The sequence below is a fragment of the Artibeus jamaicensis genome, unplaced genomic scaffold (assembly GCF_021234435.1).
Source record: "Artibeus jamaicensis isolate MK-2021 breed Jamaican fruit bat unplaced genomic scaffold, CSHL_Jam_final contig_444, whole genome shotgun sequence".
Taxonomy (NCBI): domain Eukaryota; kingdom Metazoa; phylum Chordata; class Mammalia; order Chiroptera; family Phyllostomidae; genus Artibeus; species Artibeus jamaicensis.
The window spans coordinates 1,149,674-1,173,705 of NW_026521831.1; the positions used below are offsets into that span (position 1 = coordinate 1,149,674).

General features: G+C 64.9%; 2 protein-coding genes across 7 annotated transcripts in view; one reads left to right on the forward strand and one right to left on the reverse strand.

Moving 5' to 3' along the window:
• Positions 1-6,627: 6,627 nt before the first annotated feature.
• MARK3 (microtubule affinity regulating kinase 3) overlaps positions 6,628-24,032 on the reverse strand; it is a 124,715-nt gene continuing 107,310 nt past the window's right edge. For 2 of the 6 annotated variants that reach the window (XM_053666019.1, XM_037164233.2), the window contains 3 exons: positions 11,944-12,301; positions 9,475-9,741; positions 6,628-7,658 (listed from right to left, as the gene is read on the reverse strand). In XM_053666019.1, coding sequence (XP_053521994.1) covers positions 7,399-7,658; positions 9,475-9,741; positions 11,944-12,301 — 885 coding nt within the window. In that variant the 3' untranslated portion in view covers positions 6,628-7,398. Of the gene's footprint in view, positions 7,659-9,474; positions 9,742-11,943; positions 12,302-12,666; positions 12,975-15,767; positions 15,987-24,032 lie in introns of those variants that run through there. The other 4 variants (XM_037164240.2, XM_037164237.2, XM_037164239.2 and 1 more) reach the window with 4 other exon arrangements.
• On the forward strand, positions 17,970-21,064 carry CKB (creatine kinase B). Its single transcript, XM_037164243.2, has 8 exons — positions 17,970-18,058; positions 18,373-18,577; positions 18,741-18,895; positions 18,963-19,095; positions 19,335-19,506; positions 20,085-20,208; positions 20,392-20,581; positions 20,669-21,064. The coding sequence occupies exons 2-8, from the start codon at positions 18,385-18,387 to the stop codon at positions 20,845-20,847; spliced, it is 1,146 nt and encodes a 381-aa protein (XP_037020138.1). The 5' UTR covers positions 17,970-18,058; positions 18,373-18,384; the 3' UTR covers positions 20,848-21,064.

The following is a 24,032-nucleotide window of genomic DNA, read 5'->3' on the forward strand; positions in this document are numbered from 1 at the left end:
GCCTGGGGGCTGTGCTGCTTCCCTGGCTGCACAGACCAGCACCTGCTGGCTCCGCCCCGGACGGAGTGGGTTTGGATACGTTCCTGGTGGAAAAGAACATGGAGTTTAGCTGGGACCCTGGGCACTGCGGTGAGGGTCCTCACCGTGGTGAGGTCAGAGACAGGCCTCGGGGGCGGGGGGATGCTCAGGGCTGTGGGGGTGCTTCGAACACCCCAGTGAGGGAGGCCTCGTCAGGGTAGGGGGCCATGGAAGGGGGCAGGGCAAAGGCCTGGTGACGGTCTGGGGGGGGCGGGAACGCCAGCCCTGAGCCCTCCCCCGCCAGCGGCCGCCCTGGCAGTCTTTCCGCAGAGCGAGGAAGTGGGGCACTGGTCCCAGACAAACAGGCCAGGCTGGACACGGAAGGCGCGGGGCTGGGGCCTGCGGGGCGGGGGTAGCGGAGGGCTGGAATCCCGCCCAACCTCCCCGCTCTGCCCGGCCCCTGAGAGCCCCGCGCTTTGCGCGGGAGTCGAGGGAGCTGGACGCAGCGAGGCCAGGCAGGCGGATAGGCCGTTGGGGAGGGCAGGGCCCCGGGTGTCCCAGGGTGGGGGCTGGGCAGCCTGGGCCCCTCCTCCCGGCCGAGACGCGGCTCCCTCCGCCTGCCTGCTGCCGGGAAGGGCCATTGTGCTGGTAGCCTAGCAACAAGCCTGGGTGGCCGCAGCCGGCCGCCCCCCACGTGGCATTCCGGGCACCACCCGCGCCCCGCCCGCCGCGTCCGCTGGTGCCGTCGGGCTCTGGGTCGGGTCCCCGGGCGGAGCCTGCGTTCGGCCGGGCGCCGTCCGTGCCCCACGCCCCTGCCTGATATGCCCTCTCCGCAGGCGGAAGAGCAGGCGCCGGAGGCAGCCTGGGGCCTGCGGGGCAGGGACTGGGAAGGGCGGCGGGCTCCGCGCCTGCCAGGCCGCGCCTGCCAGACCGCGCTGTCCGCGAGTTAAACGGCAGTGGACGGAGTTGGAGCTGTTTTTCGGAGGCGCTGGGCCAGGACAGCCTGCGGGGGTCGGCAGGGCAAGGGTGGCGACAGGGCTGCCAGGAGGGTCTGCAAAACGAAGACAGGGTGGCTGTCTGGAGTGCAGAGTCCAGAAGAGGGGCTGCCTCCCAAAACTGGGGTCCTGGGGGCACCTTGGAGGCCCGTCCTCCACTGAGGCCAACGCCCCCGAGTCGGTGGCCATCGTGCCTGGGGGAGCAGCGACTGGCCGGCTGACTGTTGCACCCGTGGAGGGCCAGGACAGGCCACCTGCCCCTCAGAACCTGCTGCCCCTCGTACCCAGCCAGAGAACCGGACACACCCGGCCCCGCCCCAGGGTGCCCGGTGCCCTAGCGGGGGGAGGCTGGAGAAGTGACCCCCCCGCCAGGCAGGGCAGGGATTTCTGACTGACTGCTTCCCCGAAGAGCCACTATTGCAGTGGCCTCGGGCATTTTCCCTTTGAGCAAGTCAACACCCTTCTACCCTTTAAAAGGTCACATAGGTGCTCCCAGGCCGCCTCTCTGCCCACCCGACGGGCCCTCAGCAAACCCATTCGTGTCTGTACTGTCCCAGGTTCTCGAAGAAAACATGTGGTGTGTGCTCAGATCAGGGCCCAGCACCTTGGCTTGCTCGAGACCTGGGTCCTGGGCACCTGTGAGATGGAGCCCCCCAGGGGACACAATGGCTCCTTGAGAGAGGGGCGGGGGGACCCCAGCAAAGGCCACCACCAAACGGAGGGGGTTTCAGTTCTGATGAACAACAGCACAGATAGTGCCGCAGGTTCCCAGAGTCCCGACCGAGCCGCTTGAGTTCATAAAGGTGTGTTTTGTTTCATGAAATCAAAGGAAGGAAAGAAGACACCTGAGAGGCTCTGGTCCCCCTGGCGGTGACCGCGGGGCTGCCCCACCCCCAGGCGCCAAATCAGCTGCTCTGGGGCAGAGAACCACATGTCACTGGGCAGCCAGGTGACCCATTTGCAGAGCCCGCCCGTCATGAATGTGCCTGTGGAGAAGGCTGAGGAGTGGGTCGGTCTGTCACCTGGAACAGTTCTGGGTTTGTAAAGATCAAAGAGCCCCAAACAGCTCCTGGGACAAGTGTGGCAGAGACGACGCCGCTGGGTGGGTGGTGGCCGCTACACTGTCGAAAGCATGGCTTTGGCATCCTGATGGGCCACTTGGTAGCAGTGTACCCAGGTGACAAGGTCAAGTGGGCTGCAAGGACCCGTGACATCACCCCCTCAGGCTACCTGGGGGGTAAGACATCAGGAAAGAGCAGCAGGGAATGACAGGGACACTCCTAACAGGCGGCAGCTGCTCCGGGCTTTCGAGTGGTGGAGATGGACACAGACCAGCTGACCAGGCCTTTCTCTGCTTCTCACTTTGATGCTCGAGCCCTCTGGGAGAATGCACTTAACATGCACTTTCTGATCAGGAGGTCTGGGAGGGGGCCCAGGTTCTGCCTCCTAAGTAGCCCCCTGGAAAGGGGGCACCGCCATCCAGGGACCCCACCCAAGTACAGCTCTCAGGTCCCTGGGAGGGAGAGAAGCCGGCAGGTGAGCTGTCCCATTACTGCGGCACCAAGAACCCTGTGCAGGGCGGGCACCTGGCAGCACCCAGCCGGGGTCACATCTGGGGCTGCACCGTGGGCCACGAGGGTGGCCAGCAGAGGCCTCAAGGCCAGGACAGAGAACCGCCTGCTGCCTGCCGCCGGCTTGGCAAACCGCGCACAGGGGAGGGTGCACTGTGATGTTGCTATGGAGACAGGAAGTGGGGGAGGCGGAGCTTTGGATCCTGTCAAAAGGCCAGAGCATCTCTTCTCCTCCGAACGCAAGTGTCTGAGGTCAGGCAGCCAGGGACCCGGCTCCACATTGAGTCCCAGGACGCAGGCTTTCTGTCCTGGGGCTCTGGACCCTCAGTCCTGCTGGCCGTGTGGGGCGGGCTGCCAGAAGGGTCCCAGGGCCGAGGGCAGGACCAACAGGGTTGCCCTGTGCCCAGCGCTGGGGCGGACCCACGGGAGACATTGTGGGGAGGGAAGGGCCGCAACTCCCCGTGTGGTCGGTGTGGGAAGGAGAGGCGGCCTGGCAACAGGGCTTCGGGTCCGGAGGGGGGGGGGGCCTCGGAGAGGCAGGCTGGCCCACTCCCACCACCGCCTCGATCTGCCCTCAGAGGAAGGAGCACGCAGGAGGGACTCAGAGGAGGGGGCCTGGGGTGTTGGAGGGCATGTGGAGGGCACATGGAGGGCAAGGTCGGAGGGGGGCGTTGGTGGGAGGGCGCTCCACCGTCCGGGCTGAGGCAGGCCAGCTCGCCTCACCTCCTGGGGCGCGACCCCACCTGGCCCATGTGTGGGGGCTGGTGGTCCCAGTGAGCCAGGCGGGCAGGACGGGGGGTGCCTGCCGGGCAGGGGCAGGAGAACAAAGGAAGCAGGAGGAGGGACGGAAGGACAGCGGTGAAACACACTCCCCTCCCTGTCCCTGTCTCCAACATGGGGACACTGTGCCCACTCCTGGCCTGCCCCTCTTTAAAGGGACAGATGTCGGGGAGGAAGCCGATTATCCTCAAAGGCTGGAGGCTGTGACCAGAACGCTTGGTTAGAGTGACCCAGTTCCGAGCTATTCTTGGCCTGGTGGGAGCTGAGTAATTCCCTCCGGCTGATGCCGCCCTCCGCAGGCAGCCTGACTTTGAAATGCCCTCAGCTGGGCACAGAGACGCAGCCCAGGGACGGCGGCCAGGCTGGCCGGCCGGCCGGGCCCTGCAGTCCCTTCCCTCCTGCTGGGGACCCGCTCTGCACCTCACTCGCTGCCACTGCGCCCCGCCCCTGTGCCTATGGCCACGGGCCCCGCCCTAAAACCTCAGGTCTCCCCAGGCCCTGCCTCGAGGTTGGGCCATGTGAGCAACGGCTTGAAAATGGCCCCATGACCGGCCTCACCCTTGGCGTGTGGAGAACATGAGAGGGTGTGCCCGACTCTCTGGAGGGGAACACTTCATCTCTATCCCCACTTGTGAACGGGCTTGGCTGAGGTCGGCCAAGAGCCGCCAGGCCACAGGCCCCAGAGGAGCCGGCGGCTGCCTCAGGCGTCTGAGATGATTTTCGGAAGTGGGGGGGGGGTGCTTGTTATGCAGCACGTCTGTGGGGAGGGCGCGCAGACGCAGAGCCCCGGGAGCTGTGGAGGTCAGCCACAGCGCCCCCCCCCGCAGCCGGAGGCTCCCCGTTCGTGGCTTTATTATGCAATTAACTAAACACAGTGACCAGATGACCTGCGTTTGCCAGAAGTCCCCACATCCGGTCCTCTCTCCCCATGAGCTATTCAAACACCCGAGGCAAAAAGCTATTCAAGTGCCTCAAAGCACAAAAGGCAGTGTCAGATGGACCCAGAAGCGGCCCCCAAATTCTGGCCTTGGAATCTGCTATGCAGAGTGAGGGGCTCCTGAGGAGCAGGTGGCAGCAGCCCCACTAAAGGTGACAACTGGGGACAGCCCGTGAGCACGCCTGTGACTGATGTGGCACTTCATCTCTCTCTGGCCCAACCCTGCCAGAGGGGAGCAGTGACCCAGGCAGGCCCAAGGCCCTCACTGGCTCACATCCTGCCCCCCCCCCCCAGGGCAGAGTGTGGCCTGGCTGTCACCCTCCTCTTGTGACTGCAGGGGCCACCTCCTGGTGAGGAGGCCTCCCTGACTGTCTGTAACCCCTCCAGGCCCAGGGCCCGACCCCTCCCCTGCGCTGCTCCCACCTGACTGCCTGGTCCCGGGGAGCCCCTCAGCCAAGGCTGCCCTGACCTGCCGGACCCAGGGTGCAGGGGCTCAGGCATTTAGGGTGCTCGTCTCACTCCCACTGCCCGAGTCCGGAGGACTAGGCACATCCAGACCCCAACAGCACACTTCCCCTGGAGTGCATCGGGAGCCCCGAGGGGAAACAAGGACATGATCTGGCTGGCAGTAAGCCTAATGGCCCCTGGGCAGGGCAGCCCTGGGCCCGGTGACCAGCCTGTGCTTCGTGGCCTTGCAAGCAGGGCAGGCGGCGGGGGCTTCTCCTGCTGGTCCGAGGTCTCTGCCGCCTGTCGGTCTCTGCCGCCTGCCTGCCCCGGCCTCCGAAGGCCTGCTCACCCTCTTCCACCGTCCACAATCCCCTCCGGGCCCTGCATAGCACCCTCTTCTGAGCCTACCTACGTGACAGCAGGAATCTCTCCCCGTTCTGGCCTGGGCCACACCCTAGGGGGACATGCTGGGCAGGGGCCTCTGATCTGGGAGGTCTGGGTGGGCGGGGGTGTGGCGGCCTGGACCCGTAGCGGAACCTCCTCTGGGCCTGTCTCCCCACCTGTGCAGTGGACTCGGGTGGGGTAGGAGCCCATCTGCCCACCAGCCAGAGGCAGCAGGCACGCGGCCTGGATGACAGACAGGCTCAGATCAGGGAGGACCAGCATCCAGCACCAGGGCTGAGGAAGACAGGCCAGGCTGGGTGGGGCTTCCTGGGGGAGGTGGCGGGAGCTGGTGTCCTGGACTTCAAGCCAGGCGCTGGGGTGGGACCCTGGCCTGGGGCCCCGAGGGCCCCAGAGAGTTGCACCACATGCCTCGGCTATTCAGCAGGGGCAGGGAGGGGGCGGGGCGGCACAGGGCAGGGTGTGGGGATTTCCAAGGGAAAACTGAGGGCCTCCGAGTGTCTGGACAGGCAGGGGAGTTGCCGGCTGAGTCCTTGCCCTGTGACCAGCCCCAGGGGGTTGATTCGGTGACTGGTGTGACAACTGGTCACTCACTGGCTCTGCCTCTCCGGGCATCAGGCTCCACCTGCAGAACTGGGTATAGCTGGGCCCCCTCCTCAGCCTGCAGGCTGGCAGCCCCGTGAGCCAGCCCGAGGCCTGTGGGTACAGAGCAGGATGCCCCTGCCCCGGAGTGGGCGGTGCGGAGACAAGGTTGAGAGGGGCCCTGAAGGGTGCACGGGGGGCCGGCCTGGTGCTCTGTAGGCCCTGGAAAGCCTGCCAGCAGCGGACACGCCGCAGGCCTCGCCCAAAGGCCAGGGCGAGGCCAAATCCCTCCTCCGTCCCCTAGGCCAGCCATTTGGTCCACGGTCAGGGCAGGCCCTGAAAGTGGGGGTGGGAGCCCTGGGGCAGGACTACTGGTTCCAGGGACTCTGAGAGACCCTGAGGGAACAAAAGTGGACAAAGGTCTTCCCAGGAGGCTGCACAGGGGAGGGGAGCAGGGAAGCCACCTAGCCTGGGGACACTGACACAGGGAGACGGGGCCTCCCGCAGGCCTGCCTCGCTTGGCACCTCTCCAAGGACCAACAACACCCCGGGGTGGCCGCGGGCCAGAGTAACAGGTCTTGGGGCCCGTCAGGGGACGCGGGAGGCAGCAGGGCACCCAGAGCTCTGGGGCCCAAGGGCCACACTCCACTTGCTCCCTTCTCCCTCACCCACCCCAGGGACAAGTGGCCCTTTTTGCAGCCTGATGGGGGTGGCCACACACTTGCTCCTTTGTTCCGGGTGGCTAAGACCTGGCCCTGCAGTCTGGAGCCCTGGGGCGCTTGTCGTGGGACCAGAGGACCAGCGGCAGGAGGGCTGTGCACACCAGGGTCCTGCCTGGGTGCGGCAATTGGGGCGGGGCTCTAGCCTCTTGGGACCCCAGAAACCAGTCGGCACGCAGGGCCACAGTGTTTATTTCTGCACCAGGCACAGTCAGGGCCAACCCCTCGCAGGCACCGTGCCCTGGGCTTCCCGGCCTATGTGGGGAGGCAGAGGCCCTTCATGCACAGTGGCGGGCAGGGACCCCAGCCCCACAGCACAGAGCAGGAGGGGGGGGGCACATGAGGCAGGTAGGCAGGGCCGCTCCTTGGACTGGAGGGAAGGCAGCCGCCCTCCCCCTCAGGAGCAGGTTGGGCAGCAGGGAGCGTAGCAGGGTCCCCTCTCCCTGGGCGCTGGGCCAGCCTGGCCCCGCCAGCACCTGGGATGGTGGCGGAGAGGCCAGGGCAGGGCTGACCCGGAGACGGGCTGGTCTACAGAACTGGTGTGGCAGCTGGGCCTTGGGGGTCTGGGGACCATGGCAGCACCAACCCCCCGCCCTCTTCCTTGAGTCTTTGCTCCCCCACCTCCCTCCCTGTGCGGGGCCACCTGGGAAGGGGTGAGACCTGGGCCCCACCACCCGCACCCCTGGGCTTCAGCACTTGGAAAACCTTATGGTCGTGGGGACTTCACATGGCAATGAGCAGGAGAGGAGACGGGGCAGAGGCCTCCCTCCCTGGGGACCGGAGGCCTGGGGCCGGCTACCCCCTTCAGCCACCTAGGAGGCCTCCAGCCCCCGCCCCGCCCCACCCCACTGCCCGTCGACACATGGGTGCGGCGGCGTCCACTGCCCACACAAGGTGGCCTGCGGCAGGCTGCGCCTTCCTGCCTGGGTCTCCTGGTGCGTAGCCCACTAGTCAGGGGTCTTGGTGGCAAAGGTCAGGTAGCCAGTGTGGCCCACCGCCTCCTTCATGGGCGTGCCGCTGCGGAAGGGGCCGGCGTCGGGGCCGGGGGCGGCCCCCAGGTCCGGCGCCGGCAGGCTGACTGTGCGCACGTTGTACAGCTGCGGCAGCACCTCCAGCGTGCTCAGCTCCAGGAAGCCTCGGGCCGCCAGCGCCTGGCACGTGCGCTGCACCTGCTCGATGCAGGGCGAGAAGGAGCAGAAGCGCCCACCTGCAGGGGGCGGGGCAGGGCGTCAGGGCAGGGAGCCTGCCAGCACCTGGCCTGCGGGGCGGCCTCCTCGGGACGGGTGTGTGTGGCCGGGAGGTGCACCCCTCCACCCTTCTAGGTGGGGGTGCTGGTGAAAAAACAAACCCAGTGAGAGTGAGGACAGTGGATGCTGGGCCAGGCCCTGGGGCTGGCAGTGGGCTCACTCAGCCACAGAGAGCTGGGGTCAGGGGTCAGGGCAAAAGCTGGGTTGGGGTCAGGTGGGGTCTTGACGTGGCAGCCGCAGGCATGCTGGGCCCACAACAGCTTTTGCCACACAGATCCCTCACCACGTGTCTCTAACCACACACGCAGGCACAGGCGGGGGCGGGGTGGGGGCACTGCCGTCACAGGGAAATTAGAGGCTGTCACCGGCTCCTAGAACTGGAGGTGCCTGCTCTGAGCTGGGCCCCAAGGCTGAGAGCGACGAAGTGGGGGTGCCCACCATGCCCCTCAGCCTTGTCCAGAGCCAGCCCAGGTCCCGACATTGGCAGGGAAAGTTTGGGACACCAGGGCAAGGAAGGGGTGTGACCCGGCAAGCCCTCGAGGGCCTGTGAGGTGAGGTCACCGCAGCCCTGACCCGCCAGGGATGCAGGGTGGTCTGGGCTCAGAGGAGGCCTGTGTAGCTGGACACCAGCCCAGAGAGGAGACGGTGTCACCCTCAAGAGGGGGGACCCTGCCCCTGTGTACCTTGCCAGGGAAACTGAGGCCCCAGCAGGCAAGGGTCTGAGGCTGCTGGCCAGCCCGAGGTCCAGAGAGGAGAAACCGCACCTCACTAGGCTGGGCTCGTGCAGCAGCGGGGGGGGGGGGGGCTGCTGGAAACTGCTGGGAGACGCCGGCCCCACGAGAGAGTGAGTCAAGAATCTCTGGGGCCAGAACAAGCAGATCCAGAGGGAAAAAGGGCCCAGAGCAGGGGCTGAAAGGGACAAGGAGGATGGGCACAGCAGACACACGGCACCACAGCCAGCGACCAGTGTGGGGTCTCAGCAGGGGGGAGTCTCAGTGCACAGCAGGGGGACGCTGGGCAGCCAGCTCTGGCCTCTCTGGAACTGGGACCTGCACCCGCCAGTGTCCACAGAGCAGTGGGCAGGGAGGGGCACTGGTATCAGGGCAAAGCTGGGGAGGGCGGAGATGCGGGGGAGTCAGGGCTACCCCTTCCCCGGCCCCCTCGGCAGAGCCCAGAGACCTGGGAGGCCAGAGCGAGCCTGAGACAGCTGGCAGGGGACCCGCTGGCCACTGCCTTGCTGTAGGAGCCACCGGGCATCTGCCTCTCCAAAGGGCAGCCCCTCCCCACCCCGCCTGAGTGCAGGCCCAGCTGCTGGGAGGGGGCTGCTGCCCGATCGGCTCCTTCTCCAGAAAAGGGAAAGACCCAGAGCCCAGCCAGTGCCTTGCTGGCTCCGAGCCCGCTTTCCGCCTCTGCACCAACTTCTTCCCTAAAAGGGGCCAGCTTGCCTGGCTCCTGGCTGGGGGGAGGGGCGACTCTGCAGGGAACTGCTGGGGTCAGGGGCTGACCTCTGGCCTCTGGCACACCCTGCTACACAGGGCTGCCTCCCCCACAGGAGGGGCTGCCACACTCCCCAGGGCTCCAGACATTCCCACCCAGCAGGCGCCCAGCTGGGGCCCCGTTCTCACATAACTGCTTCCTCTAGCCCCCACTGGCAGCCCCCACTGGCTCCCCCCGAGGCTGCCCAGCCAGCCCATGGGACCCCTTGCTCGGGCCCCATGCCGTGCGGCCAGGTCCGGCTCAGGGCCCAGGGCACGCCCCCTCCAGAATCCCACTCACCTTCAACCTTGAGGGCGTCCCAGGCGTGGCCCACGGCCTCCCAAGGCGACGGGATGTCCAGGAAGACAGCGTCAGCCTCGTGGCTCACGCCGAAGCCGCTTCGGCACACATCCTGGTTGTGAACAGTCACCCAGCGGCCCACGCGGTGCTCCTGGAACTCCTCCCGAGCCTTCTCTGCCCGCTGCTGGTGGAACTCCACCGTGTGCAGGTGGCCCGTGGGCGCGATGGTGCGGATGATGGCGTGGGACACGGAACCACTGCCAGTGCCTGGGGGACAGGACGGGTGTCGGGCAGGACTCCTGGGTCCACCCAGGAAACAACCCTGAGAGCCCCGAGTGACCCACAGAGAGCCCGCAGGGCCAGCCAGCCCTGGGTACCAGTGCCACCGCTCAGCCTGGCTGCCCTCTGGCCTTGGGCTGGGGTGGGCAAGCAGGAGTTGACCACGTGTCTGCCCTGCCCAGAACCAGCACGAGAGCAAACCCCACTGCGCGGACCTGGAGACTGGGTTCTGCCAGAGGCTGGGACTGGCCCAAGGCTCCACAGTGTCTGCTCAGAGCAAAGTGGCCTGGGTCTGTCCCATCGCCTTCCACACGGAGGCTCGTCCCCAAGTCTCTGAGCTCATGCCCACTCAGGCTGGTCCATCTCTCTGTCCCCCAGCCTCCTCTGCCCTTGCCTTGCTGCCCCTCCGGGCACCATGACACCAGCTTGTCACGGAGCTCCTCTCCTTGCCGCACAGCTGCCCCTCTGCTGGGCTCCCTGTCCTGCAGCGCCTGGCTGGGGCCTGGGTCCCCCACCCACCCCCTGACCTCCCCTCACCCTACAGCCGTAGCTGCCGCCTACTTCATGGCGACTCCCCAGAGCCACATTCCTCCACTTGACTCCTACCCAGCACCCCCTGCACACTCGCCACCTCCCTGCGACACCCAGAGCTCGGCACTGACAAGTGCATAGCTCAGTGCACAGCGCGGCCAGATTTGACGGCAAGTCCACTCCCTGCCAAGCCTTCCCCAACCCCACCCACCACACCCACTGCTCAGCAGACGCTGTGAGGCGCCCTAGACTCTCTCCTCTCCCACCCACATCTGATCCACCAGGAACTTCTTCCACATCTCTCTGGGACCCACGACTTGTCTTGTCCCCACCTGCCTGCCAAGTCCGCCTGGGCCCCTCCCTCCTGACTCTGCAATCGCCCCCACAGCCCCATCGGACCAGGCTGGCTCTCTCCGCACAACCCGGCCGAGTTCCCTCTCCACGAGGAGTGGAGTCAGACTCCTAATGATGCTCTGAGCCCGGGCCGCTCCCTCCCCGGCCTCGAGGCTCCCTCCTGCCATGCTGGCCTCTGTGTGCCCCTCACCAGGGGCCTCCATGTGCTTCCCCTCAGGGTGACATTCACCTTTGGCTCTTGACAGATACCTCCTCCTTCTCATCTCCAATTCAGTGTCCCTCTGCAGACAGGTCTCCCCTGACCGCCAGAGCTGCAGGGACCCTGCTCTGAGTGCCCCAAACGCACAACCCTGTCTCCCGAGCCTCAAGCAGAAACAGTCCCACCGAGAAGCAGAAATCGGGTCTGTCTTGTCCAGGGCTGTGCCTCCGGTCCCTAGAGGAGAGCCAGCGCACCAGAGGGGCCCAGAGCGTGCCCACTGACTGTAGGCGCAGCAGGGGATGGGCTGGAACCGCCTGTGCTCTGCTGCCCACCTGCCACCGGCACCCTGGGCCCTCATGCTGAGGACTTGGCCTGTGCCCAGCCCACCCACTCCTGGCCCAAAGCCTCGGCCTGCGTCTGACTCTTTCCCGTTTGAAGTGTTTGGCTGGGCAGCAAGGACCATCCAACCATCCACATGGAGAGAATGCGGTCCAGAGAGGGACAGGGTGGCCGCTGGCCCTTGGAAAGCTGGCAGCAGTGGCGCTGGGGACTCCTCGCGACTCCTGACCCCAGCTGTCTGCCCATAAGGAACATCTGGGAAGCTGGGGCGACTAAGCCTGGGCTGTTCTTGGCCAGGCTGCAGCGTCCACCCTCGACCATCCCAGTGCCTGGGCTCCGTGACACTGGCACTGGTTGGGGATGTGCATGGGGCAGGCTCCCCGTGCACCCTGAGCACCTCCAAGTAGCCCTGGCCTGGGGCCCCCTCTCGCAGCAGTCTGTGACACTGGGCCAGCCACCCTCTGCCTGCATCACAGGGCTAGGGAATGGCGGTCAGCACCAAGCAACACAGTGGCCCCAGCCAGGGTCACCTCGTTCGGACCCATCCTTGGTCAGATCCCATCGACTCTCAGATTACAGCGCCAGCCACCTGACCGGCTTCCTTAATTCTGCCCTCCGTCCCTGCAGTGAGCTCCCCAAAATAGTCCCGTTAAAACAGAGACCGAGTAGCATGCCTGTCTTCAGGAAGGGCCTGCTGGACCTTGCCCGAACACTGGGGCTGACCTCCGCCTTCCTGTCAACTTCCAAGGCAGCACCGAGGAACTCACCGGACTCACAGACCACAGAGCCGGGCCGCAGCTCCAGCATCATGGTGAGCAGGGCGATGTCTGTGGAGTAGAGGATCTGGGTGCGGTGCGGCAGGTTCAGTGTCCAGAGCTCAGGCGTGGGGTGCAGCACGTATACCCAGCCGCCTCGGCCACAGGTCACCTTGGAGCCAAAAGGGCGGCCGATGAGGTCCACTGAGTGCCGCAGGACACCGTGCCGGGTTTGGGTCTGTGCCCCACGCTGCACTCGCACCGCCATCATTGCCCCGTGGCCCAGCGACAAGATGGCCGTGTCGCCCTCTTTGATCAGCTCTTCGTAAGCCACGAAGCTCATGGTGCTGCTGTCCGGTGGTGCCGAGGCCTTGGGAGGAGGTAGAGGGTCATGAGCATGTGGAGGAGCCGGGAGGCGGGATGTGCCTGGTGGCTCTCAGATCCTGAGCCATGGGGTGGGGGTGGGGTGGCTGGCTCAAGCCCTGGCTCAGTCCACCTGGGGAGCCTAGTAGGGCTGAACAGGATCGGCATTTGAAGCCCTTCTTGGTCTGGGTCATGAGGCACAAGCCATCAGCCCAAATCACAGATGGAGAGATGGGGGTCAGGCAACAGCAAGATTTCCCATAAAGTCAGGACCTGACGCCCTCATCGCCCTTCTCCTGGGGCCTGGCACCCATTCTCCGGTCGTGAGAAGCCACCTCGGCTCCAGGTTAGATTCAAAAGAAAACTCCTCACCCCAACCTCCCCCAAGGCGGGCTTCTGGGCGGATGGTGGCAGGGGGATGCAGGAGAGGCGAGGGGTGGGGACGTCTGGCGGACTTAAAACTGATGCACCGGCCCGACCCGTGCAGAGGGGGAGCAGGCCAGGCTAAGCTTGCACCGGGCTGGGAGGCTGAGGGACGCACCAGGTCCGCCGGGCGCCCCCGGCCCGCACACAGCCGCGTGGCCCCCCGGAGTCCCACCTGCACTGCCTGACCAACTACAGCCGGGGAGGCTCCGCACGTGGCTGGGGTACCGCGGCTGCAGCTCTTCCGCCTCCGGCGCGGCGCCTACTGATGACGTCACGGCGCCTCGCCGCGCGCGGGCCCCCCCCCCCCCCAGGTCGCAGGCGTGCTTTTCCTGAGTTGACACTAGCCGCTGGGAGAGCCTCTTGGAGAGCCGCAGGACATCCCACGATCTCCAGAGCCGACCGCCGCAGCTGCGACCAGGCAGGGACCTGGGCAGCCCTGCAGCCAAGGGCCAGCCGGCCGGCCCGCCGCCTGCTGCCCCCAGGAGGACCCTTTTCGTGGACGCTTTGTCACTGCAAAACACTCTACAACACCCCTGACTGGGCTCCGGGGTGCCTTCCAGAACATGGAAGAGGGTCGCAGGGCAGAGGGTCGTCCCAGAAGGCTTTGGCTGGGGTCAGCGAGGCCGCAGGAGATTAGGGGTTTGGCGGCGTCTGCGAAGTGGCTTCCTCCCAGGCCTGTCCCGCAGGGCCACAGCCTCGGAGGGCGAAAGCTGCTTACCGGAGGAAGGCGGCGCTGGGTTCCCTTAGGGCCCAGGGTGCAAGGAGAGCTGGATGAACTGGGACCTGGGCGCATTGTGGGCTCAGTGGGGATGGAGCCGGGGGCTGGGGGAGGGGCAGAAAAAGGGAAGGTGAGGCTCTCCTGAGTATCTCAGCAAGGCGGATTCCTAGCTGGCTCCTGTGGGAAGTGAGGGGCGGAGTGCAGGGAGAGGGGCCCCAGACTGTCTGCCTGGGGCACTCAGCTTTCTGCAGCCAGAGCTTGTCCTGTTAGCCCTGGGACTGGAGACCTCGATTAGAGAAGCGCCAGTCCACCCCGCTATCCTGGGGCTTAGCCTGCAACCTTAACTCAGGGCCAGTTAGCAATGACCCTAGACCACACTTTGAAGGCCCAGCTGCTCCAGCCTGGTAAAATGGGAGTGGCCAGGCCTCTGCAGAGCCAGCCCCTCCCCTGGGGCCAGGACTGGCCAGTCTGTGGCCCTTGCCATGGGTGCCTGGGAGTCCATGGTGGAGACCCAGGTGCCTTACCTCAGCCTTTCTGTGCCCTTGGCCCAGCTGGGCCTGGGTCTGGGAGCCCCGGGGTCAGAAGGTGAGAGGCTTTCGGTGCCTCCTGCCCTCTGTGGGTTCATGTACCTGTGGGGCCAGCACTCCGGCCACCAGATGCCTGGGTGGCTGTAGCATGGCCTCCCTGCCGCCTGCTCTCAACATGTGCGACAACCCAGCCCTATCCACACCTCTGTAACCTCTGTTCCAGGAGACTCGGCTTCACCCAGCCCCCCCCCTCAGGTGACACTGGGCCTGAACCACCCCTAATTGCTCCCTGGGGAGATCTTGATTTTCCACTTCTCTAGGTGCGGGGTTCCTCTTTTCCCGGCCGCTCAGCTGTGGTGTGGAGCCCAGGCAGGGCGCCCATGAAGTCTAAATTAGGGCTGCATGACTGCGCAGTGGTTTCCTGAGGTTCCAACTTCCCATTTTGGCAGTTACTGGCTGACCAGCTCCTCTGTTGCCCCCTCCTCCAGGTAGCCTTCCAGAGCTGCCCATCTGCACTGGCCTCCCCCAGGCCTCAGCTGATTGCCCAGGGCCCAGTTTGTGTCTTGGGACTCCCCTAACAGTGACTGATGCCACATGAGCCCCGCGGAGTGTCACTGCCTGGACTCCTGTCCGCAGCCCTGTGAGGGGCCACTTTACAGATGGAGAACTAAGGCTCAGGGAGGTTGAGTCATTTCCTAAGGTCACACAGTCAATGTGGCCAAAGTGGAATTGGGATTTAAAGCCAGTAAACCTGGCCCTGGCTGGCATGGGTGTTGTCCCACAAATGAAGCCGCTGGTCCAATTCCTGGTCAGAGCACGAGCCCGGGAGGCAGGCCTCGTTTCTCTCCCTGTCTCCTTGCCCTCTCTCTAAGTAATAAGTAAAACCTTAAAAACAAAAAACAAACACCAGTAAATTTGGCTGCAGAGGACGAATGGAGGATTTGAAGGAAAGTGGAAACAAGCAAGAGGAAACGGTCAAGGTCACCCTGGAGGAAAAGGAGAAGCTCAGGATGCCCATGGGGTGGCTGCCCTGCCCACATCCCTGGCAGGGGTCATGTGACATGAGGACCCTCCTCTCTGGCCAGCCCAGCCTAGCACTGTGCTTGGGGACTTCAAGGCAGCCCCGCCCTCCTGACCACAGCCAGCTTCCCCTCCGGGTCTGCAGAGCTCAGGGCAGGGCAGAAGGAGGAAGCAGCAGCTGCCTCTGACTCCAAGGGTGGCCCCCGGTCCCCAGCCCGGCCCTTGCACCTAGCCCACCTCTGCCAGCCCTGCTGAGTGGCGGATGAAAGGCCAGGGACTCCTTTGAGGCTCCCCTCCCTCTCCAGGGCAGGTGTGATTTCTGAGGACCGTAAACTGGCCAGGTGATGTCACCCAGCTTCTCTCCTAGACGCCACCAAACCAGCTTCTGCGGGCCCCGGGGAAAATGGAGGGTCCGGATGGCAGCCAGGCCAGCCAGAAGCACCCTTCCGGCACCGGCCCCTGGCTGCCCTGCTCTGGGACCACCCTGGCTCCCAGACAGCCACTGCCTGGGACGGGGCCTCACCAGGACATTCGGGTCTACATGCCTCAAAGGCCTCCTCCGCTTCCTGCATCGTAGCTGTTGACCACCGTTGCTGTCAGTCTGAGTACAGCCCCGGTTGGCCTGCCAGAGGTCTGCAGGGTGGGCCCGGGCAGGTTACCCCAGGGCCAGCCACTCCAGGGCCTGCGGTAACCTGAGAGATCGCTGCACCTCTGACCTGGCCCCCGTCACCACTTTCTGATCTCCCCTTTGCTTATTTGTAAAACAGGGACAAAACACCCACCTCGGAAGGCTGAGGAGAGTGCCAGGACCCAGGCAGGACATCCCCAGGGCCCGACCTTGGCCAGGGCAGCCCCAGGCCTCCGGACCCTCCTCTCCAGTGTGGACCTTCCCTCTCCCCAGCCCCCAACACGGCCAGGTCCTCGGTGGCCTGAAGGTGGGGGTGGAGGGGCGGCCTTCTGAGAAGCCCAGAGGCTGAAGACAAAGAGGAAGCTCTGAGTGACCGCCCCTGTTGGGGTCTGAAAGTCAAGTCAGTCCCAGGAGCCAGCAGCTCCGGTTCCCAGAAACAGAAACTTGAGCCCATCAGGCCTTCGGGGGTGGGGAGGGTGGCCGCAGACATTTCTAAAATTGGGGGAAAGGGCTGCGGGGGCACAGACTGCAGGGATTCATGGCTTAAAGGCACCTGCTGTTCCACTAGCCTGGACCATTTGCCTTTTTACAAAAAAAAAAAAAAAAAAGGGGGGGTAAAGAAAACCCAAAATGCTGACTGGGGACAGGCCAAAGCCTGCCAAGGAGCGGGGGTCAGGGGGAGAGAGCCAGGAGTGCCCTCTGCGGTCACCACAGGGACAGCGAACAAGACTCCACACCCTTTGCTGCCCACACGGGCAGGGGAGGGATGTGCCGGCCGACCCACCGGGCTCCCCGGCCCTGCCCGCTGCTCCCAGCCCCGCCATCTCCTCCCACTGGTGTGTCGTTCCCTGGGCTGCGTGCAGGCCCACTGTGCGCTCACCCTGCTGCAGGCAGCGCTCACTCCCGGTGCAGGCCCAGGAGGGTTTTGTTACATATGCATGCAGATAAGGGCTCTCCTTTCTTGCTTTATTCTCAGAGCTACGTATGGTGGACAGGAACCACAGAAGCGATGTGGTTCCTTTTTTTAATTTTTTGAACCCCCAACCTTTTGGTGCAGGAAATGGTGATCCTCAACCAACTGAGCCACCCAAGGGACACTTTTTAAAAACAGCTGTATAGTATCCCACACTAGGAGCAGGCTTCCCTGCCCCTGGCTGGTGTCCAGGCGATGGGCATCGGGTCATGTCTGTGCTGTTTTGTGCGAGTGTTTTCCGGTGTGCATCTGTCTGTCTGCAGAGAGACTCGAGGCTAGATGCTTTCTACAGGCTGAATTCCTAGAAGTGGGATCACAGGGTCATGGAGTGCAGACATTCTAAATTCCAATAGATACTGCCAAATCACTTTCCAAAAAGGATGTAGCAATCCACAGTGGCGGATGCCTGCCCCCCCCCCCCATCCACCCACAGCCAGCACTGGCTGCTGTCAATCTCTCTCAGTTTGGATAATCTGGGCGTGTTGGGGGGAGTGGAAGGTGGAGTCTTGTCGTTTACATTTGTGTGATTCTTACTTTCAGTGGTTTTCAAATCTCACACATACTTACTGTTTGTTTGTGTTTCCTCGAGGTTTTGCTAGCCAGCGTCTGGGCTGACTGCCTTTGGGGGCGGGGTGGTGAGGTTGAACGTGTCCCCTGAGGAGAGGGCCCTGGGCGGGGGTCTGCAGACTGAGACTGAGCACTCACCAGCAGCCTCTCTGGGCGGCAAATACCAGCAGAAGCACGGCCCGGGGAACTCTGGCTCGGACTCCCAAGAGCTCTCAGGGACTTGCCCAAGGTCAAGGCATCATGGGTGCCTGGGGCTGGGCCACAGCCAGACTGCGCCTCTGGTTGCCTTTCACTCTGCACCAAGATCGCCCAGGAGATGCCTGCGGGCACCTTGAAGAAGGTCGGCTTCTGGGAACCAGTTGGGGTGTGAGGAGGGGGGTGGGGTCAGGAACTGCTGCGGCAGCCCAGGACGCTCTAGCCCGCCCCCCGCACCCCCCCCCCCCCGCCGCCGTGGGGACTGGCGGGAGGAGCGAAGTGGGGGAATCCAGGATGTAGAACAGCCCGAGAATCCTTAAGTCCTCAAGTGCCCGGTGGCTCTCCTGCCTCAGTTTCCCGCCCAGAGGCGGGCCAGGGAGAACTCCAGGATGTCCAGGGGGTTGAGGTTCCTACCACGGGGTCCAGAGGCTGGCGACTGGTGGGGTAGGCGGACTGTGCTGGGTCCCGAATAGCGGGGTCCTTAAGGTGGGTGGCCAGGGGGGGGTTGGTCTGGGGCGACGGGCGGCGGACAAAGGGGCGACACCACCCTGCAGCGCGGGCCAATGGAATGAATGGGCTATAAATAGCGGCCAATGGGCGGCCTGCGTTGGGTCCCTTAAGAGCCCCGGGAGCGCCGAGCAGCCGCTGTTCTCCTGCGCCGCTCCAGAGCTGTGGAAGGAACGAGCGCTCCTTGCACCACTGGTCGCCGGGTGAGTGGGCCCGAGGACCGGGACCGCAGCTGCGTTGGGTGCCCGGGCGGGGGCGTGGTGCACAGACGGGCGTGGGGACCGCGACATCATGCGCTTTGGGCACGACAGGGGTGGGGGGCCGGCCGGAGTGGATGCGCCCGCAGGGCCGGGGTCCTGGGCGGTGCAGTTGCCCCCTGCGCGTGCGCCGCGGACCACACTGGCCTTGGACGCGCGTCCTGGGTTGATTGGGGGCCAGGGCCGCGGGGCGCTGGTGGTCTGCAGGTCCTTGGGAGGCCTGGTGAGCCGGGCCCTGCTGATGCCAGCGTCTCCCGCAGCCCGCCGCCGCCATGCCCTTCTCCAACAGCCACAACGCGCTGAAGCTGCGCTTCCCGGCGGAGGACGAGTTCCCCGACCTCAGCAGCCACAACAACCACATGGCCAAGGTGCTGACCCCTGAGCTGTACGCCGAGCTGCGCGCCAAGAGCACGCCGAGCGGCTTCACACTGGACGACGTCATCCAGACTGGAGTGGACAACCCGGGTACGGGCGGCCCAGCCCCGGGGCCAGGGTGCCAGCGCCTCACCCGCAGGACGTCCCCGGGGCCGGGGTCTCCGCGCCCCTTCTCTGTGCGCAGCTGCATCGTGTTCAGCGGTTGACTCAGGCCTGGCAGTGACGTCACTGTCCCCGTTCTGCCCCCCCCCAGGCCACCCGTACATCATGACCGTGGGCTGCGTGGCGGGCGACGAGGAGTCGTACGAGGTGTTCAAGGACCTCTTCGACCCCATCATCGAGGACCGACATGGCGGCTACAAGCCGAGTGACGAGCACAAGACCGACCTCAACCCTGACAATCTGCAGGTGCGGGGCGGCCCGGGGGCGGGTTGGGCTGGGGGTGTCCCGGCGCTCACCTCCACTCCACCCGCAGGGCGGCGATGACCTGGACCCCAACTACGTGCTGAGCTCGCGGGTGCGCACCGGCCGGAGCATCCGCGGCTTCTGCCTTCCGCCGCACTGCAGCCGCGGGGAGCGCCGCGCCATCGAGAAGCTCGCCGTGGAAGGTAGGGGTCCCCGCCCCGGGCTCCTGCCTTGTTTACCGGTCACCCGAACCGCCGCGCGCCCTTATCTGCAAACGCGGTCCGGTTTCCCAAGGGACTGATAGCGGCGTGGAGCCCAGCGAGGTCACCACCTCGGACCGCCGCCAGGAGCGCGTGGACTAGGCTTCCCACAGGGCTGGGCGCACGCGGGGAGGTGGCGGGCGCGTGCCGGCGGCGGGACCCCTGAGCGAGCCTCTCCGCAGCCCTGTCCAGCCTGGAGGGCGACCTGGCCGGCAGGTACTTCGCGCTCCGGAGCATGACCGAGGCGGAGCAGCAGCAGCTCATCGACGACCACTTCCTCTTCGACAAGCCCGTGTCGCCCCTGCTGCTGGCCTCGGGCATGGCCCGGGACTGGCCGGACGCCCGCGGCATCTGGTGCGTGCCCTCCCCACCCTCCTCGGGCCTCCCCTCCCCCCTGCTCCGCCCGCGCTCGCCGACGCCTCTGAGGAAGAGGGAGGGGCCGCGCTTCTGGGGCCTGTGGGTGCGGCCCAGGCCTCCTCGCAGGTGACCTTGAACGCCCAAGTGAGCGCACGGCGCGGCTGGTGGAGGCCGCCTCCTCTGGATCTTGGAGGTGGGGGACAGATCGTGCTGGCTTCTCCTTTCCACCCGCCTCTTGGGACCTGGAGCTTCTTGTTTTCCTTCTCACCCGCTTCCTGACCCCTCCTCCGGGACTCTGTCAGGTGCTGGATGACGCAGCCGCCTGCCAGTGGGGGTGGGGAGGCTTACAGCCTCCTGCCTGCCTTCACCTCCTAGGTGGGCACCCTGCCCCCCTCAGCGGCCACCCCCAGGAACATGACTGGCAGGTCAGGGGCAGCTCAGGGCTTTCTGAACCCTTCCCAAGGCATCCTGGTCTCCCTACTGGGCCCCCCCAAAGAACACCTCAGAGACTTGTGAGACTCCTTAGGCCTGGGGACCCCCTGGAGTGTTCCTCTGTGATGTGCCTCCTCCCCCAGGCATAACGACAACAAGACCTTCCTGGTGTGGATCAACGAGGAGGACCACCTGCGGGTCATCTCCATGCAGAAGGGGGGCAACATGAAGGAAGTGTTCACCCGCTTCTGCAACGGCCTCACCCAGGTCGGGCGGGGCCCCCCCGCTGCACTGGAGCTGGCACGACTTGGGCTTCGGGGGGCTTCGGGGGCCTTCGGTGCCGGGGAGAGGGCAGGGCCAGGCCCCTGAGTTCAGGCCCAGCTGGTCCCTCAGGGGAGGGGTGTCTCCCTGCACAGGCCTCGCCTCTCACACCGTCTTCTCCACCTCCAGATTGAAACGCTCTTCAAGTCTAAGAACTTCGAGTTCATGTGGAACCCTCACCTGGGCTACATCCTCACCTGCCCGTCCAACCTGGGCACAGGGCTGCGGGCAGGTGTGCACATCAAGCTGCCCCACCTGGGCAAGCACGAGAAGTTCCCGGAAGTGCTCAAGAGGCTGCGGCTCCAGAAGCGAGGCACAGGTGCGTAGGGCAGGGTCCGCCAGCAGTTCCCTCCCCCTGGGGTGGCACCGCTTCAGCCCTGCCTACCGGGTTGGGTTGTCTCCCCAGGGGGCGTGGACACCGCCGCTGTGGGCGGGGTCTTTGACATCTCCAATGCCGACCGCCTGGGCTTCTCCGAGGTGGAGCTGGTGCAGATGGTGGTGGACGGCGTGAAGCTGCTCATCGAGATGGAGCAGCGGCTGGAGCAGGGCCAGGCCATCGATGACCTCGTGCCTGCCCAGAAGTGAAGGCCCGGCCCACACCTGCCACGGCCACCAGCCCTGCTGCTTCCTAACTTATTGCCCGGGCAGTGCCCACCACGCGCCCCGAGGCTCGCCGCCTGGCGGCTGAGCCCTTAGCCTCGCTGTAGAGACTTCTGTCGCCCTTGGTAGAGTTTATTTTTGTGATGGCTGAGATGTTGCTGACGCTGAAATAAACTAGGGTTTTGGTCTGCCCAAAATCTGCCCTTTCTGCCTCGTTCTCTGTAGGATGAAACAGTGAGCAGCAGGCGGTCACCCTGCTGTGTCTGTTCAGGGCCAGGCCATCCTGTCCACCTGGCTGCCCTGCAGGCCTGGGGTTGGGGCACAAAGCGAGGGAGGAGCTCCGGGGTGGCAGAGCCCCAACCTGAGCATCTAAGAGCATCTGGGCCTGGGTGGAGCTTGACACTTTGCTCAGCCCCATCTGTGGAGTGGGGGCAGTGCGGATGCTGCGAGGAGGGGAGCAGGAGCCCACAAATCTCCCCCCAATACGCCATCCCATCCCCCCCCCAACACCTACTCTCTGCTCCATTCTCTCCTCTTGGGCTGAACTGGCCCCACTGTGGTCCCAGGCCCAGCCCTCCAGTTCCTTCCAGGAAGCCCTGGAGCCCTTAAGTCTCCCTCCTCCTTGGAGCAGCCCCCCCTTTTTACTAGTTTTTACATTTTATTTATTGATTTGAAACATAAATATCAATTTCTTGTTCCACTTATTCATGCATTCACTGGTTGATGCTTGTATGTGTGCTGACCAGGAATTGAACCCGCAACCTTGGTGTATCAGGGCAATGCTCTAACCAACTGAGCCACCCATCCAGGGCACAAACTCCTCTCTAGGAGCCTCAGGTGCCCCAGCCCCTTGGCCTCCCACAGTAGGTGCCACCACAGGGTCCACAGGATGCCTGGCCAGGAGGAGGACTGGGGCTGTCTAGCCATGCCCCAACCGCCACAGTCCCTGACGGGTCTCTTACTCGGGCCCCCGCACCCTGGGCCCCCTGAGGGACGGCCAGGGCTTGGGGAGCAAGAGGTGGGTCTGGTCAGTGAGCCAGGGCCCAGGCTGCTCCTTCTCTAAGCCTTCAGCCCTGAGAACAGTCTCTGCTGCCACCTGCTGGCCAGGGCCGCCTGCTACATCCCCGCCCCCTCCAGGGTCTGTAGTTCCCCAACTCCTTGAGCTTGGTCTGGGCAGACCTCACCCTCCCAAGGTTACGCACACCCTGTCCTGGGCTGGGCAGTCTTGCCCACTGAGGATGGTGGGCGCTCCTTACCTGAGTCAGGTGGGAGTCGGGCAACTTGCCAACCCAGGCTCTGGGGCTCAGGACAGGTGGGGCTGTGGGGGCAGCAGTGGAGCCAGAGTTGCCAGGGTGTCTGGACACAGGCCCGAGGGCTGGCCCAGTCTGAGGGGCCCATGTGGGCGGTGCCCAGGAGCCTTTGCAAGTGGACACCTGGTGGGGCGGGCCCCCTGGTGCACAGGGCTGGCAGGGAGGGGCACTCTGCACCCACACTTTGGGCCCTGGGCTACGCAGCCAGGAAGGGTCAGGCCAGGGGCACGGTCAGACAGGGCTCCCGTTCCTTGGCCTCAGTGTCCCCGGCCAGGGGGGCTGGAAGGCACTGCATGCAGAAGGCAGGAGCAGCAGTGGGACACCCTCCTCAGCCAGTCTCACCATAAGGCTGCCGTTAAGGCTCTGCTGTGCAATGACCACACAGGAACCAGGAGGTTCCCGGCCCATGTGTCTCTGCCCCTCCTCGAGGAGAGGGGCGATGGGCATCTGGTGGCCTGTCCGGGCCGGCACATGGCGTCTCACTGCCTGCACTGTCAGACTGGGCACTCCTCTCTGCGAGGGCCGGGGGTGGCAGGGCCGAGCTCAGCATTTCCCAGGCAGGGAAGCCACTCCAGCCGCCTCCCCCGGGGTTGGAGTGGCGGAGCCCTGCCCTCTCCACAGGGCCCTCCGGGACCTGGTCAAGCCGGCTCACTGCAGCAGGGGCTGCCTCAGGCTCCGCCACGCCTGGCTGGACCCCAGGGCTGCCCTGCTGGGCCTCTGCCTTCGCCCTGCTGTGGGAGCGCACTCTCTTGGGCTGCCTTACCCCTCCAGGCAAGGCCTGTGCTCAGCAGTCCACATACAGACCTCTGGCTGGGGCCCCACAACCTTCCCTTTCCTCTGGACTCCAGAGACCTTTAAAACAGGGGGGAGTTTCATTTTCCTTGAGATTATGGTCGGACACAGGAAGCCTAAGGAACACTACATACACTACAGAGGGAACACACTTGGCTCATTCACTGTCTTGGGTGGAGGACACCGGCCAGCCACACTGGCGGCGTTCAGACCAGGCACTGCTGCTGTGGCTGGGAAAGGAGCCCACTGCCTGGTCCCACAGCTGTGGCCCCAAGGACATCCGGGCAGGACTACTCTGTGGGGGCTCACCGCCGGCCCTCAACTTCTAGATGCCAGCAGCGTGGGGACCAAGACTGCCCCTGCCAACACTCACTGCCCTACAGGAACAGTTAAGAGATACAATTACTCAGAACAGGGGAGAACGGGTCGGGACTGCCAACTGAGAGGGGGGGGTCACACACCCAGGACACCTCCCCCGACGTGCTGCCAGGCAGGCACCCACAGCAGTGTGCAAAGCTCCGCGAGAGCGCGGCCCACGTGCTTCGGGAAGCTGACTCGGAAGTCGGTTACAAAACAGCCTGTCCTCGGATCCCACACGGAACATGTATGGAAAAACCCAGGCACAGCAGTGAGCTGTAGGTGGTGAGCTGACAGGTGACTTCCTTCTTTAAAGTACTTCCAAACTCCCCACAAGGAACATGCATTAGTTACATAAGCCGAGCCGAATTCTTTTAAGTGTCTTTTTAAAAAGTGCCCCCATGTGTCACATTTGTGGGAGACCACTGAGGCTGTTGCCACCCCTTGTCTGCTCTGCTCGAAAGACCACCACCCTGTGGTGGAAACTGGGAACGGGGAAACTGAGGCTCAGAAGAGGAGAGCGGGCAGGCTGACCGCTGGTCCCGAGCCTGGGCTCTCCCGCTGCCCCAACACGCCCCGCAGCGCCCCGGCCCCGGGCGTGCAGAGCTGCTGCTCTGGGCAGGAGCTGAAGAGGCGGCGGTTGCCTGACGGTTCCTCATTCTGCATTTCTATTTGGAGCACCCAGCTGACACCAAAGCCTCCTACAGCACC

What these genes read in the sequence shown, in the direction of transcription:
- CKB (XM_037164243.2), top strand. Translation starts at nt 18,385, where the DNA reads ATGCCCTTCTCCAACAGCCACAACGCGCTGAAGCTGCGCTTCCCGGCG. An exon ending in TCAACCCTGACAATCTGCAG is followed by an intron (nt 18,896 to 18,962) that starts GTGCGGGGCGGC and finishes CTCCACCCGCAG; the next exon opens with GGCGGCGATGACCTGGACCC. An exon ending in CGAGAAGCTCGCCGTGGAAG is followed by an intron (nt 19,096 to 19,334) that starts GTAGGGGTCCCC and finishes GCCTCTCCGCAG; the next exon opens with CCCTGTCCAGCCTGGAGGGC.